The following is a 14,570-nucleotide window of genomic DNA, read 5'->3' as shown; positions in this document are numbered from 1 at the left end:
GGCCGTTGAAGGCGCTGGGCGCTGGGCGCTGCAGGGGGTCTGGGGAGCTTCGGCCAATCGACATCGGCCCTGCCCCTCAAAGGCGGGCCCTCTCAGCAGCGATTTGCAGCCTTGCCAAGGCCCAGCCCGCCAGCACGGAACCTCAACGCGACTCCATCGTGAGGCCCTGAAGCGACCCTCATCCGTCTATTCGGGCCAGCACAACCAACGCCGCCTCAGCTGTTTCCCGGCAGCTCGACCGACATGGACCCGTCCAGTCTCTCTTCAACACGCCGCTCTCGACTTTTGGCGTAGCTTGCAGAGGAACAGACGGCGGCCGACCATGGCATCGGTCACGTCTCTCGGGGTGCATCAGCCCGCTGGCCTGCAGCATGCGATTGAGGAAGGAATTCTGCTCCCCGATGCACCGCCCTCCTCCTACTCGTGGGAGGTCAGCGTTACTAGCGAAGACGGCCGCGAGTACGAAGACGAGATTCTGACAACCGACAACTGCGTGCTTTGGTCTCGGGGAGGCTTCTTCCGGAAGACGTTCAGTTTCGATCTCGAAAAAGAATCGGTCACGCAAGCGCTCCTCGCCTACTTCCCGGCATCTGCAGACAAACCAAAAGGCGATGCACGATCCAATAGCTCCGGTCGGGCGTCCGCCGACAAGCCAGCGCTCTCGAGAGCGCTCGTCGTTTTCCTCAAGACGCAGGCGCACATTTACTTCCTCTCCGGAGCCAGTCATGTCGTCCACATGCCCTTCGAGGTCGAATCTGCCTGCGCCGCCCCTTGCGGCATCATCATCCAGCGCAAACCGCGAGTCGATAACACGTCGGTCTCGCTCAGATTGCCCAAAGTCCCACCCAATTCGTTCATCGCGTCGCAACCGTCTCCCGCCTCTCGGCGCCCGTACAATCAGAGTGTTACCGAGTTCTCGACCGAGGGACTGGGCAACCCCAAGGTGCTGCCACTACGGCTTAGCTTGACCCTGGAGAATATGTGGCAGACGCGCATGGAGACGAATGACAGCCATTGGCCACGTCTGGTCTGCCTGACCGATCCGCTGCTGGAGCTTGGGCTAGTTGTAACACATGCCGACAGGCCAACAACTTCAAAACGCCGGCGAAGCTCCACAGGCCCCCTTTTCCTTGCCCCATCCGAGGAGATCCTTCATGTCGAGGCTGTCAAAGTCCCCCGTTTTGCTGAAGGGAGCTCGGATGGCCTAACCATCGCAGTCACAGTCAACCGAGAAACAAGCATGTATACTATCTGGCGACTGAATTATCTGGAAAATGACGACCCCTTTTTGGGGCGACAGAAACAACGAAAACCTAAGCCATCTCGGCGGCGAAGTTCTATGGCGCCCGCACTGGCAAGTGGCGCCGCGACGCCGATTCATCCATCCATGAGGGAGAGCTTCGGCGCACCCCTACCCGGCAAAAAAACAAGGAAGAGCGTCAAGATTGACGAAAGGGACAAGGCTCTCGACAACGCGTTGAGTTCCCTTGACCCTGAGAAGGGCAATGATGCTACACGGAGACAATCCAGGCGGGTGAGCTCGTTGTTGGCCCGAGCGGATCTGTCCGCCTCCCAGGATAGATCAACCTTTGCCGAGCCGTCGATACATACCGGTCACGGAGGCAGACGGCCGGAGTCGCATGGCAGTCAACGCCCCCGGATGAGCAGCGGCTATGGTCGTCCGAGCTTTGGCGGCACAATTAACCTCAACCACAGCATTAACAGTCTCCCAGAAGCTCCCGTGGACGATCTCCTCGAAGAACTGCGTGCCGGGGGGGATTTCGAAGGGTTTCACAGCATGGGCCTGGAAGATCATGACTTTGAAGGCCTCGAACACGAGATGCTTCTAACCAAAATCCACACTGTGAGCATGGACAACACGAATGTGCGGTACTCGCTGTCAGACAAGCCTGCCAGAACCCAGTCCAAGGTGTTTATCGTGGCTGGCCCGCCTACTGCTGCTGATGACCAGGGTCGGGCGCTCCTGTTGATTGCTATCCAGGATCCTGTCGACAAGAGACTGCAGCTCCTGACTCTTCACCTCGAACCCGATGACGATCATACCCCAACCAAGAGCGGTGTTAAAACACTAGGAGGTGTGGGGAGCTTCAACATCATTCCCGGCGACCCTAGGAGAGTCCAGAGCGTTGTTGACTCGTGCAAGATATCTGACGGACACGAAACCATCATGATTCTGTCAGAGGACAAGCACGGAGGTAGGGAGCTTAGCTTGCAGTCGCCATGGGGCAAGGTTACAACTGTCATCCTGCCCTCGCTCTATTTGGACACTCCCAACAGCCTCGAGGATTTTGGGACGCGTAAAGCCCACGGGTTTCTGGGACGCCCGATTCCTAGGGTTGGTGTGACGGGGACTCAGATAGACTCCATCCGCAACTCTGATTCCCGCGGCGTCGTTGAGCTTCGAGACAAGGAAGGCAGATCCCATCGTGTCCGAATCAAGCTGCAGCCCTCGTCGCCTGAGGTGCGCAAGGCTCTCGACGTCTGCCGAAGTGTTCTCCACGCCTCCTATGCAGATAAGCTGTTGGCAGGATGGTGGCATGTCATGCAGTGGCTTCAGCATGTAAACCTCGGGGGATCTGAGACTCCCCTGGCAGACGTGGAGTGGTCGGCCGCTGTGGTTCTACTCTTGGCAAGCTTCCTAGCTCTGGGTCATAACAGCGAGACCTCTCTACGGACTCTCGGCAACGATATGCCAAAGTCGTCCGCAAAGAATAAGTGGGATGCGATGCATCTACGCGAGACACCCAATTCATCCGTCTGGCCGCCTTGGATGCGTAGCAAGGCGTGGCAGTGGCTGCTCGACGGCGAAGTACCAGACGCGCCTAGCAGCTACGAGCCAAACTGCTCGTCAGGCACTTTTATATCCGTTCACGTGGGCCTTGCAAAAAGATGGATGGCTTCGGCTGAAGGCCTTTCAGCGCTCGGCTTCGAAGGATACCTGCCGACCGCCTTGAATAGGATTGGCAGCGGCCGCGAAATGGCGGCCTGGAGCATGGCGCTCGCACTCCATCTCCTCGTGGAGGAGCAAAAACTCAACATTCTTTCGTCAGAAGACACATCGCCCGGCCAAAGCGATCTGAAGGCAGTTCTCCACCAAGTCTCCCGATGGCTCGGGTGGCAACAATACGAGGCGATGTATGCGCTAAGCATGCAGGCGGATCTCGCTACCGCCCATGATTTGAGTATGTTATGTATATTATGTCGCTTTACATTGTACTGACTGTGCATAGTCCCTTTCATAGCAGGCAGCATAGCCGAGCCTCCATCTTATTACTGCATTTTGACCTGGATTCAGGGGCATCTCGCAACCGGCCGAGGCACCGAATTCCCAACCCTGCCCGAGGTCTACGCGGCTGCTACCCATGATACCCACACCGGGAGTCTACGGAACGACCTATGGACTAGGCTCACGCCTCGTACCATGATGTTTGGGAGACTGTTTGGCCTCCTCGGGTCATCAACGTACCGCTTTGAGGTGGTGGCCGCCATGCATGAGTGTGGCTTCACCCCACAAATCCTCGAGACGTTGCCAGAAGCAATCCTCACACCCTTACAAGATGTTATCTCCATCTGTCAGCCGAACCCTCCGACGTCGTGGCCAAAGGAGCTGCTTGCGCTCGTCAGCCGCACCGACATGAATGCCGTCCTGCGAACAGGCAAGACATGGCGAGCCGTTGGCTCTGATATCACCGTGAGCGCCGGCACCTCCTGCCGTCGTGCGTTGTCTCTAACCTCACTTAGGCTCCTTCACATGTTGCAAAATGGGACTTCCGTATGTTGTGTCAACACTTAGACGGCTTCAACGACCATACCGAGGAGACCGATACAACGCAGCGGCAGGCCGTCGTCCGTTTGTTGTTCAGAGAGGACAGGAGGTTGAATGAAGCGCAAGCCATGTTGTCAAGTGTCAAGAACCGTGTGCTGCGTCTAGACCCGAGACCCGAGTGGACCGAGGCCGAGTACCTAGAGCGGCAGAAAGAACTGGTCGCGACCATGGCGACCAGCACGCTAGCGATCCCAGCTGGCCGCGGTCTTCTGTACTATGCGCTCCGGTACCCGCTTCTCACTCAGAAGTACCAAATTGGTGGGTTCAATTTGACGTGCATCGTCAAGCCTGCGAACAACACGGTAAGCGTCGACAAGAGCTTGTTCTTAGAAGAGAAGATCAACTGGGCTTTCTTCCACCAAGGTGTTGCCGGCGGGCTTGCGATATCGCCGCAGGCCAAGGGCATCGACACTTCGTGGATTCTGTACAACAAGCCGGGGCAGGACCTGAGCAATAGGCATGCTGGCTTCTTATTAGCACTCGGCTTGAACGGTCATCTCAAATCCGTCGCAAAATGGGTGGCGTTCAAGTATCTCACCCCAAAGCACACCATGACTTCCATTGGGCTGCTTCTCGGCCTGGCGGCGTCCTACCTCGGCACCATGGACTCCCTCATTACCCGACTTCTCTCTGTTCATGTCACTCGCATGTTGCCTCGAGGTGCCGCCGAGCTTAATCTCTCAAGGCACACGCAAACCACTGGTATTATGGGTATCGGGCTGCTCTACTGCAACAGCCAACACCGACGCATGAGCGAGATCATGATGTCCGAGATTGAACACATCGACGACGGAGAGGAAGAGGATCCCCTCCGCGACGAGAGTTACCGTTTGGCCGCGGGTTTTGCCCTCGGTTTCATTAACCTCGGAAAGGGAGGCGATCTCAGGGGATTGCGAGACATGCGGCTTACGGAGAAGTTGCTTACTATCGCCACGTCCACCAAGAGAGTTGAGCTTGTCCACGTTCTCGACCGTTCCGCCGCTGGCGCTGTGATAGCCATCGCGCTCATCTTCATGAAGTCAGAGGACCACATCGTGGCACGCAAGATTGACGTTCCCGACACTATCTTGCAGTTCGACTACGTCCGGCCCGACATCTTGCTCTTGCGGACGGTGGCCAAGAACATTATCCTCTGGAAGGAGATAGATCCCACGTTTGAGTGGATCAGGAACGGCTTACCGTCCGAGTACAGGGCACGCTTCCAACTCACCAGCATTACCAAGCTGCACAGCCGAGACATGCCATTCTTCTCGATTCTCGCCGGTCTGTGTTTTGCCCTAGGCCTGCGTTTTGCCGGGTCAGCCAACGTGAAGGTTCGCGACCTTCTCGTCCACTACCTCGACGAGTTCAGGCGCATTGTGCAGATTCGCGCCGTCGACTTTGACAGCGAATTGACCCGCAGCAACGCGCGCATGTGCATGGACCTGGTGGCCCTCTCCTGCGCGTCGGTCATGGCCGGGACGGGAGACATCATCGTCCTCCGCCGACTCCGCGCCCTGCACGGCCGCGACGACCCCAGCACAACCTACGGCAGCCATCTCGCCGCGCACCTCGCCATCGGCGCCCTGTTCCTCGGTTGCGGGACCTGCACGTTTGGCACAAGCGACATCGCCGTCGCGGCCCTGCTCCTCTCCTTCTACCCCTTGTTCCCGGGCAACGTTCAAGACAACCGCTCTCACCTCCAAGCGTTCCGGCACTTTTGGGTCCTCGCCACCGAGCCCCGCTGCCTCGTTGCCAAGGACCTGGTCACGGGCCAGCCACTCAACGTGCCGATTCTGGTGCATCTCGTGCCCGGTTCGCCCTCTGCCGTAGCAGCAGCAGCAGCAGCAGCAGCCGGTGCCGCCACCGCCCCTCCGCAGACCGCCCAGAACGACGAAACCGTCACGCTCCGCCGACAAACCCCCTGCCTCCTCCCGCCGCTGGACGACGTCGTCCGCGTCGAGACGGACGCCCGCGCGCTCGGCTACTGGGATCTGACGATCGACCTGGCGCGCTCCCCGCAGCTGGCCGACGAGTTCCGCGAGAACCAGACCGTCTACCTCCGCCGCCGGCCCGGGAACGAGAGTACCTTCTCCGCGACGCTGCGCGCCCTGGGCAGCAGCAGCTCCTCGTTCTCTTCTTCCATCCCGCCTGTCTTGGGCACGGAGGCCGGGGGCGGCGGGGGAGGCGGCGGCGCGGGCGGTGCCCATGCCGAGCCGTTTGCGTGGGTATTTGGGCTCGACGCGCTGAAGGACCTGACGCGAGCCGAACGGGCGGTCGTGCTGGACAGGCTGGGGTCGAACGGCGGCGGCGTCGGGGAGGGCGAGGGGGCGAGCACGGCCGTCGACGCGCGGCTGGTGCTGCGCAGCGGGCTGGAGAGCTGGCGGTGGAACAGGGACGGGCTGTTGGGCCTGAGGCTGCTGTTTGAGTGGGCGGAGAGGAGGGGCCTGTTTGTGGCTTCGGAAAGGACGGCGGAGGAGACGCATGTGCTGCAGCAGCAGCAGCAGCAGCAGCAGGCTGACGGGGCAGGGGGGAAGAAGCGAAGGGAGAAGGGTAAAGGGAAGAAGAGTGAGACTAGAAAGGGGAAGAAGAAGGTCTCAGTCGGGCCCGCAGCGTATGTGGAGCCCGGCAGTGCTAGCGCGCAGGAGAAGAAGGTTGAGCCCTCGGGTTCTGGCGGGATGGAGGGGTCGTGGTGGTTGAGAGACAGCGCGATTGAGGAGTTGAAGGGGCGGACATGGCTCGCTAGTCGGGAAGGATGAGGTGGTGGTTCTTGGAGTGTATGACACCTAGTCTTCACAAGAGCAGAAACACTACGAGATACTTATTACTATCTGTGCCCCTTGCTTTTACCCGCATGGCTCTGTTCGTTCAAGGCATCCCCGGTCTGTCGTAAACGCCTGTACGCTTTCTCGATCGCTTCTTGTATCAGCGGTTCTGCACACCTCATCCCTCCGCCGCCGGTTTGATCTTCCTAGTTCTCCCGTCAAAGTCTAATTCTCACAGGCAAGACAAATAGAGATATACATGGAGCAATAAGAGCAGAAGAACCCGGACGAAGGCACGGAAAAACAAGGCAACAATTTAGGGGATGTATAAGCATCACCCAGCCGACATGTATCACTTGCCTCCCTAAGGTTATCCGACTTATGCAGATATTCCAGTTAATGCCCTTGTATTTCTCGGCGCTATTGTCCCTAGGGCACGATACGGCGGACCTTTTCAATTGTCTAGGGGTAACTAGGCTTGAGATTTAGGTGCCCCCTAACTTCTCACTTGACGAACCTTGAAGCGCCTCAAGACGCCTAGTCCGATAGTACGAGGCATGCCAAAGATACCAGATATTTACCCGACTACTCTTCTCATCATCTTCTTTGCTACTGCAATAGCTTCTTTCATCGTCCTCATCAGCGTTGTCACTGCCATGGTCTTGGAGTTTGAGATGCAAAGGCACGCAGAACGACGGGATCACGGAGACTGAACTCGTTGTAACATGATAGTCTACTGGTATAACAATCGTCACGGCATGCAGACATGGCCGCTGTTGGGTTGGCATTACTTCGCGTCGCCTCATTATCGGCCGTCTCGCCCCCTTCTACCTGGCAACGGCCGCGCTAAGAACCTGGGTCCTGAAGAAGCCGCCCTTGGTCTTCTCGATGACCTGTTGGTATACTGAGCTCGGCGGGTGGTTCATAACCACTGTGCCCTCCTTGTAGTCGATCTTGGCGTCGAGCCGCGTGTCGCGGATCAGGTTAACGATCCACTTCTCTGCCGCGTCGGCGTTCAAGCCCAACCGTGCGCTGAGGTCATTCAGTGCGATGCGCGCGTGGATCTTGCAGTAGCTCTCGAAGATCAGGTGCCTCGCCGAGTCGACAAAGTCGTCGGCGTGGGCGAGCAGGAAGAAGTCGCTGCGGAGAACCTCCTCGGCGAGCACGAGCTGCTGCTGGGCCTCCTCAAAGTCAAAGTCGATGCACAGGGCGTGCACGAACCGGGTGACGGGGTCCTGGTACTCGTACGCCTCCTGCTTGACGATACGGACGACGTCCTTCATCTGCTTCTGGTGTACGCCGGGATTCTTGGCCCGGCCACGATTCGTGATGACGGCGACGGTGAGATACCGCAGAATCCACGGGCAGTTGGCCTGGATCGTGTTGATGTAACCGGCGTTGAAGAAAAGGTCGAGGATCGGCTCGCGCGCCTTGTCGAAGTTGAAGAGGGGGAAGAGTGCCCAGTGGATTAGCGCAGTGCGATGTTGCAGCTGCGCAAGCGGATTCTGTGACAGCTTCGAGTCGATACCCTCCCGCACCTTCTGCAGCTCCTCCATCGCCGACTCCCAGTTGGTCGTGAGGATCTCGCAGGCCAATCTGCCCCAGGTCGCATACGACACCTTGTCGTTGTCCGTAGATAGCACACGGAACCGGTAAAGCACTTCGGATGCGTCGCCGTAGTTGCCGCAGCTGTATTGTAGGTTGCCAAGGTCGAAGAGAGCGTTGACCATCTCGATCGTAACCTGCCACACCGGACCCGTCAGCACACACCGATCTCGCCGAGGATACAAGCCCGCCGGGGGCGGGAAAACCTACATCATGTTCCCGTTTCAGAAACTCCAAGTTGGCCACCTTGTCGCTCCGCAGGTTGTTAACCACATCATCCCGCTCCAGCAGCTCCGTGATCTTGCTCGTCTCCTGCTCGTACTTGTCTAGCTGGCTGAACACTTTTTGCCTCCTCTCGGCAAACTCGGCCGGCGGCTCCTTCAGTCCCTCCAGCTCGCAGTAGAGATTGGCCACGTAGTCGGTCATGTTGGTCTTCTTCAGCAGCGCATACTTGGACTGTGTGATCTCGCGCGCCTTCGCCTCGTCCTTGACCTCGCCGCTCTCCTCGTCGACTAATTGGCCGGCGCTGAACTCGAGCAGGGGGAAGATCATGTGTCTGTCGAGGTGCGGAGCGAGCTTCAGAATGAGGTCGTACTCGGCCGGCGACGACGCGCCGTCGGTGGTGGGTGCGGAAGCCATGATCGGTTTCGGGGGAGGTGATCGATTGCTCGGCGATCGATATGCGTCAAAGAGAATTCCCTCACAAATACCGACTTGGAGAAGAATCCTTGGTATCTCGGTCAAGCGAGAGTCGGGGGGCCCGGTGTGCAGGGGAGAAGTGGCCGATAGGGAAGCCAACCGCCCAATTTTCTCGGGAAGGTTATCTTTCGAATCTTTGGTGGGGTCAAAAATTCGAGAGTTGTGATTCAGCAGTGGGTGGGATGCGGGCAGCGCCGAGCGGAATCCGCTGCGGACCCACGTCTTGGTAGGCAGGGCACCATTGGTTAAAGTTCCATTTCTGAAAGCCAGAAAACTGTGGGGCCGGCGAATCATTGTGCCGCCTCCCGACGATTTTCCTTAGCAGCTATGCCGGATTGGGAAACCCTGCGATTATCGCGAGAGTCGAGAAGAATCGAGCCTACACTCCGGCGACGCATTCACTCCCTCAACGCCAGCCAACCCAGCTTCCAACCAGCACAATGCTCCGGCCTACAACCCTTTTCCGGGCGACAATAGTCCCCTCGCGACAACTCCTCCCCCAAACAACCCCCAGAGCCAGCAGCATCCTCCTCCTCAGCAGGAGATACCTCTCGACACCAGCGACTCCGAGCGCTGAAGAGACCGCACCGTCACAACCCCCAGCCTCGCAAGCCTCGCAAGCCTCGCAAGCCTCGCAACAACCTCAACGCCACCCCTTCCACGTCTTCCGCACGCCGGGCAAGAAATTTGCCGTCTATCACCTCTCCAAGCGCGGCGGCAACAAGAAGCTCACGGCCATCAAGAAGATCGAGGGTGACCGCAAGGTGTTCAAGAACCGGCTTGCCGAGGCGCTCGGTGTGGACCTGAAGGACATCGCGATCAACTCGCTGACGGGCCATGTCGTGGTAGAGGTGGGTTCTACTTTGCCCCATGCATGGGGGGGGGGGGGGGGGGGGGCAGACCGCTTTGATCAGGGGGATAATCTACACGTCAAAAGAAAAAATAAAATAAAATAAATAAATAGATCAATACGTCAAGACCGCTGCTAACGAGGAGGCGCATAACAGGGGCATCGCAGAACCGAAATCAACGAGTGGCTTGCGAAGCAAGGCTTCTGAGGATGGCGACGTCTGGTCGAGGGTTAGAACAGCGACGGAAGGTCGGAAATCGAGGAGGGCAGCGCTGCGGGTGTTGCGGCCGTTGAAGCTGAGCTTGCGTGGAGAGGGATCTGCTGGCCGACGCCGAGGGATAGAGTGGTAGATGTGTACGATGGGCAGCCATATACCAAGCTTCAGGCACAGCACGAGCATCAAAACGGACACGGCCAGCCCACCCGGATAGAGGGCTGTGTCGTGGAAGGTTAATGCTTCCAGCCTCAGGAGGCGAGGAGGCCGTGGGCGTGTACAAATACAATCTGTATAAATTAGAACTTTGCGTTCTCTCCGGAGATGGTCTCGTGCAGCCCAGAAGGCATACCCATCGACCCGTCTGTGTTCCAAGGACGACAAGCACTCTGCATGAGTCAAGAGGACCCGGGTTCCAGTACAGCGAGGCACGAGATCCCAACACCATTCCATTCCAAGAGTATGTACAAAAGATACCACGTGCAATAAAAATACTGTCTACCAATGCTCACCCGTAGGTTATCCAAAAATAAAAATAAAAATAAAAAAAAAATAAAGAAACTGCCCTGTCACTGCGCGTCGAAAACAAAACCCATTATCGTTTCTCTCATCAATATCCAGCTACACCAGAAATCTGTACAGAGTGACGGCAAAGCCTGCCCGCCACCCATCCAAAAACCCCTCGCAGCTGAACCTGAGCTTGGGAATGCAATCAGAAGTTTAACCCCTGGTCCCCGAACAATGCAGACTTCGCTTGCTTGCTATCTAACATCCAACACCCCAACGCCGTTTGCGCACCACTCCCCATCTAAGGCACTCGCCGTCGCCTAGAGTGCCGACGCCTCCCATCGTCGGCCTAGCGCACAAGGTTGACATACGCCAGCAGGTCCGCCAACACGCCTTCCCTAGTCCACTCATGCGCCTGCATCTGCAGCGCGCTCAGGACGCTTTCCCCAGCCGGCAGGATTTCCGGAGGCACGCCGCTCTTGTCCTTGGGGTTGCTAGGATCCCGCGCCTTCTCCCCGAGCCGCTTCAGCATGTTGACGGCCAGCGCGATGATGTACACGAGATCCGAATCCCGCTTCGGCTGGCCTCTCGGCTGACCACCCGCCCTAGCGGGTTGACCCTCGAACTGGGCGCTAAGCTGCCGGACGAGGAGCAAGAGATTCTGCACGAAGCCGTTGCCCGACGCGAGCCAGGCGCGCGTGACGCCGCTTTCGAACCCGGGAGCCAGTCCTGCCATGATGTCGGCGGCTAGGAGACCTTGCATAAGGATGGGCTTGCGTGCCTCGACCAGAGATGGCAGATTCATTGGCCGGTGATCACGCGAATGATCGGGGATCGGCGATATCGCGAGCCCAAACACCCGGGTGAGGAGCTCGCAGGGAGGGGAGGCGTTGACAGCAGCCTCGGCAGCGAAGATGGCTTTGTAGTAGGTCCTATTGGGCTCATCCCGCGCCAGCAGTTTGGCCAGGCAGTCAATGGCATGGGGAAGGTACGGATGCAAGGCGGGTTCATAGGAGGAGAAGAAGAGCCGGTCATCCGACCAAGTCGGACCTGGTGTTGGCGCAAAGGCAAGCAAGAACTGCAAAAGACAGAACGCTTGCTCCCGTCCGGGTATCTCTACCGAGCTTGCGACGTTGGACAGTAATGTGACCAAGTCCTTCATCAAGTCCAGCGTGTCGGCATGGGTTCGGAGGAGCATCTCCCGGGTTCCCAAGTATCTGATGAGCACACAGATGAACTTGATGACCGTGTCGTCCGCAAGAACCGCGTGGTTCTCCTCGCGCCACGAAAGGTTCCGGAGGATGGTGGTTATGCATATGAGCCGGTCCACGGCGCGCTCGAGCACGTATTCCTGGGACCCAAACAGTGTGGCGTTGCGCAAGGCCAGTTTTTCCACCCGACAGGCGCGAACAACATCCTCGTATGGGGAGATGGTGACCTCGTTCGATGCCTCCTCAGAATTCTCCACTAGGAGGTCGATCTGATCCTCGGCACACTCGACCAGTGCCTCAACCAGCTCGTCGCAATGCCGCAGGTCAATCTGGGGGATGGGGACCGGCTGGGTGGGACTGAAGAAATGGTAGTCTTTGCATGTCAAGGACGCTAATGTGTCGAGAGCCAGCCGCACTTCACCGTGAATGCCGCTCTGGATACTCTTGGTGAGCGCGTGGATGTCGACATTCCCAAAATCAGTGGGGAGCGGGACGTCGATCTTGGATCTCTGCAGTTCGTCCCCGACCTTCATCAGCGCGTTCACGTCAAATCCCCCAAAGGTTGTGATTTCCCTCGAGCACGGCATGTATTCATCAGGGTTGGTCGCGAATGGTGCAGGGAACTTTAGAGAAGTCCCGACGTCGTCTGCCATCCCTTGGCTTTCCGGATGCGCAGAGCCGGGGAGCGACATGGTCCCAGCTTTGCTCTGAGCAGGCGACGGTATAGGAAACTCGTCCACCGTCGGCGTGGCCTGGACGCTCCTCGACAAGCTGTTGCGCGAATGGCCTTGGCTGGATAGTATCGGCTGCTGGCTGTGGGGAGCGGCTGGGAACCCATTGACCCCCCCCTGCTGCGGCCCCGGCGGCTTGATTGGGGACTGCATCTGGGTCGGTTGCTGGTGTTGCATCATCTGAGGCTGCATCTGGCCCGGCGGCATCGGTTTGGTTGGCGTCCCTTGCTGCGCATTCTGGGTATTGGGCATTCCCCCTGGCTGCTGCATGCGCATCTTCTGCTGCGCGGCCCACAGCTCCTCAAACTTGAGCAGATTGCGTTCGTAGATAGCCTTGAGCTGCTGCGACACGATAGGGAACTGGTGAGGTGCAAAACCCGTGAACTGAGCAGCTTGCATCCAACCGTTGGAATTGGTCGCGTTCCGGTATCCACCAAGCCTGTAGTACACAAACTGGAATAAATTGTGCAGGGGGATCGTGCGACCCTCGATCACGGGTTGCGAGTCCAGCGGGAGACCTTTCGAGCTCATGAAAGTCGTCAAGTGCTTCATGAACTGATCCGGGGGTGGCATCCGACTCACGGCCTGCTGCTGGGGCATTCCTTGTTGGGGCCTCATTGCGCCTGGCGGCATCTGACCGTTGGGGATGCCTTGCCTAGCGGCCATCATGTTTCGCGCTTGCGCTTGTGCCTGAGCCGGGTTCTGGCCAGGCTGCGCTTGCATCATGTTCTGGGCGCCCATTTGCTGCATCTGCATGCTTGTCCGCTGGGCTTGCTGTTGGAGCTGCTGCATCTGATAGTAAAGCTTCTGCTGCTCCATGGGGTTCCGAGCCTGTCCCATTTGCTGCTGGAACATCATGTTCGTCATTTGGCCTGCCATCTGTCCCGCCATCTGTCCCGCCATCTGGCCAGCCATTTGTCCCGCGAGCTGACCCGGCATCTGGCCCGGTATCTGACCCGGCATTTGTCCCGCCATCTGTCCCGCCATCTGTCCCGCCATCTGACCAGGCATTTGGCCTTGCATCTGACCTCCCATCTGTCCGGGCATCTGTCCTGGCATCTGCCCCGCCATCTGGCCCGCCATCTGCTGCATCTGCCCGTGCATTTGTCCCATTTGCTGGGGCATCATCTGGCCGGCCATTGGGTTCGGCGCTGGAGACGGTCTGGCGGGGGATTGCGCCGCTGTGAACTGGGGATTGAAAGTTTGCGGGAAGGCGTTTTGTTGCATAAAGGGCTGCGGCGTGCCTCCATGGTCGGATGGGATCGGGGACGCCTGGGGAAACTGTTGCGCGGCAGGCGAGAAAGGATGCGGAGAGGTAGAAGCGACCCGCTGGGGAACGCTTCCCGGGCGCATCTGGTTGCCCAAGATGGGCGAGGGTGTCGCGTTCGTCGACCCGTTCGGTTGGAGATGTGGGTATGGAGATGGCTGACCGGACGATTGTTGTGGCATGCCAGGCTGTTGGAAGCCCGGGAAGGCCGATTGCTGCGGCGTCTCGGCGCGCGACGTCGGCAGCATGCCCGGCGCTGGGCGCGGCGACTGGCCCATGCCATCTTCTCTCGGCCGCGGTCGCTTCGACGGAATGACGGAATTGGTTTGATACATGGGGTTCGGGAACGAGGGCGATGCATTGCGCATAGGCCCGTTGCCCATGACCATTTGTTGGGGGTTCGCGAACTGCGCATTGAATTGGGCGGGATTGCCCATGAAGGCCGAGGGGTCCATCATGGCGCCCGCGACTGCCGAGGGGTCGTTGATGTGCGCGAAGCCGTTGCCATTGTGGTTGGGGACAGCGGCCTCGTTGATCCAGGAGCTCATGTCGTGCGGAGGGTGGGTGCGACTATGGCAGCGATCGCGCCCATGAGATGGAATTCCTTGAAGCGCGGTTAGCGACCACGAGAGCCGTGCAGAACAACTGCCATGGACCAGAAAAGTGATAAAATCAAGATGGGTAGTGACACGGTTGAGGCCTGTCGCGATGGAGCAGTCGCGTCGCGGGTGTTTCGGAGAAGGCAGTGTGCAGTGCAGTGGTTAAACGGAGGCAAGGGCGGGTTTCTGGCGCCGCTGCTTGCTTTGGGGGGGGCTGCAGTGCCCGTGGCCTGCGCGGGTGCTGGGCGCTGGCGCTGGCGCTGGCGCTGGCGCTGCTGCTGCTGCTGCTGCTACTG

The 14,570-nt window shown here is 58.7% G+C and overlaps 4 protein-coding genes across 4 annotated transcripts; 2 read left to right on the top strand and 2 right to left on the bottom strand.

Annotated features, from left to right (window-relative positions):
* Positions 1 to 322: 322 nt before the first annotated feature.
* Positions 323 to 6,585, top strand: APC1 (Anaphase-promoting complex subunit 1; the record flags this gene model as incomplete). Its single annotated transcript, XM_071063752.1, has 3 exons — positions 323 to 3,203; positions 3,252 to 3,712; positions 3,763 to 6,585. 3 exons carry the CDS (start codon positions 323 to 325, stop codon positions 6,583 to 6,585), a joined length of 6,165 nt encoding a protein of 2,054 aa, XP_070919853.1.
* Positions 6,586 to 7,418: 833 nt separating this feature from the next.
* INT6 (eukaryotic translation initiation factor 3 subunit E) lies at positions 7,419 to 8,835 on the bottom strand (the record flags this gene model as incomplete). Its single annotated transcript, XM_071063751.1, has 2 exons — positions 7,419 to 8,333; positions 8,407 to 8,835. 2 exons carry the CDS (start codon positions 8,833 to 8,835, stop codon positions 7,419 to 7,421), a joined length of 1,344 nt encoding a protein of 447 aa, XP_070919852.1.
* Positions 8,836 to 9,335: 500 nt separating this feature from the next.
* img2 (mitochondrial 54S ribosomal protein mL49) lies at positions 9,336 to 9,953 on the top strand (the record flags this gene model as incomplete). The annotated part of the gene is made up of 2 exons (XM_071063750.1): positions 9,336 to 9,746; positions 9,903 to 9,953. 2 exons carry the CDS (start codon positions 9,336 to 9,338, stop codon positions 9,951 to 9,953), a joined length of 462 nt encoding a protein of 153 aa, XP_070919851.1.
* Positions 9,954 to 10,815: 862 nt separating this feature from the next.
* On the bottom strand, positions 10,816 to 14,223 carry MFIFM68171_08329 (ARID domain-containing protein; the record flags this gene model as incomplete). Its single annotated transcript, XM_071063749.1, has 1 exon — positions 10,816 to 14,223. One exon carries the CDS (start codon positions 14,221 to 14,223, stop codon positions 10,816 to 10,818), a length of 3,408 nt encoding a protein of 1,135 aa, XP_070919850.1.
* Positions 14,224 to 14,570: the final 347 nt, after the last annotated feature.

This window comes from Madurella fahalii, assembly GCF_045866475.1.
Source record: "Madurella fahalii IFM 68171 DNA, scaffold_4, whole genome shotgun sequence".
NCBI classification, from domain to species: domain Eukaryota; kingdom Fungi; phylum Ascomycota; class Sordariomycetes; order Sordariales; genus Madurella; species Madurella fahalii.
Note: the sequence above shows the minus strand (reverse complement) of the source record. Positions and strands in the feature narration are given on the sequence as shown.